Source organism: Otolemur garnettii, unplaced genomic scaffold (genome assembly GCF_000181295.1).
Source record: "Otolemur garnettii isolate 467f Iridium unplaced genomic scaffold, OtoGar3 scaffold00003, whole genome shotgun sequence".
Taxonomy (NCBI): domain Eukaryota; kingdom Metazoa; phylum Chordata; class Mammalia; order Primates; family Galagidae; genus Otolemur; species Otolemur garnettii.
In genome coordinates, this window is record NW_003852398.1 from 43,141,538 (window position 1) to 43,142,458 (window position 921).

At 50.6% G+C, this 921-nt stretch overlaps 1 protein-coding gene across 1 annotated transcript in view; it reads right to left on the reverse strand.

Moving 5' to 3' along the window:
* IL13 (interleukin 13) overlaps positions 1–921 on the reverse strand; it is a 3,980-nt gene that overhangs the window by 1,797 nt on the left and 1,262 nt on the right. Inside the window, exon 2 of the mRNA XM_012807153.2 lies at positions 602–758. Within this exon, the coding sequence (XP_012662607.2) occupies positions 602–758 (157 nt within the window). The remainder of the gene's footprint in view (positions 1–601; positions 759–921) is intronic.

Sequence of the window (921 nt, forward strand, 5' to 3'; positions counted from 1 at the left end):
GAGACTGTCTCTAAAAGACCGTCTCTAAAAATAGCCAGGCACTGTGGCAGGTGTCTGTAGTCCCAGCTACTCAGGAGGCTGAGGAAAGAGAATCACTTGAGCCTAGGAGTTTGAGAGGTTGCTATGAGGTATGATGCCACAAGAGTTTACTGAGGGTGACAAAGTGAGACTCTGTCACAAACAAACAAAAACAACAACAACAAAAGAATGGACTTAACTAAGATGCTATGAATAATGTCTGTAATACTGTGTTCAAAATCCAGTCGACAAAATGAGAAATGGTTCTGGAAGGGCGCTGGCCCTTATTTGCTTTCCTCTGTTCTGGAATGGCTGAGTAGGAGCTGGCAGTGGCAGGCAGGGCCAGACAAGGAGAGCAGGTGGTCCCTGAAGGCTCTGCCAAATCCCTTCATAGGTCCATCTGTATTCAATATCCTTGCCTGGCTCCTCTTTCTCTCTCATGGCTGACTGGGCTCCTAGTTCATGGGGCTTCTTCCTGACCCACAGGCATCTTAGGACCAGGCCCAGCCTGCTAATGACCTCTTTCTGAGAGTTGCCCACCCTAGCACCCTTACAGCTGGAACCCTGGCCAGCTGATACTCACCCTCTGGTTCTGAGTGATATTGTCCAGTTCCTCAATGAGTTCCTTGAGTTTCGTAAGGCGAGGCACAGGGCCTGGGGAGGCAAGGCCACCAAGGCAGGTAAGAGCAATGACCATGGTCAACCACAGCGCCATGGAGCCCAGAGCCAACGCAGGAAGACTGAACAGCAGATGTATAGGCTGGACCAAGCTGAGCGGCTTGTCACCTTGGCCTCTTGTGGCAGCTTTTATAGGCCCGACTGGTGACGCCTGACACCCTGGTCTCTGCCTCTTCGGGCACTATCTAGAAACCACATCTTTACTCATCTTGATTTTACTTTGTG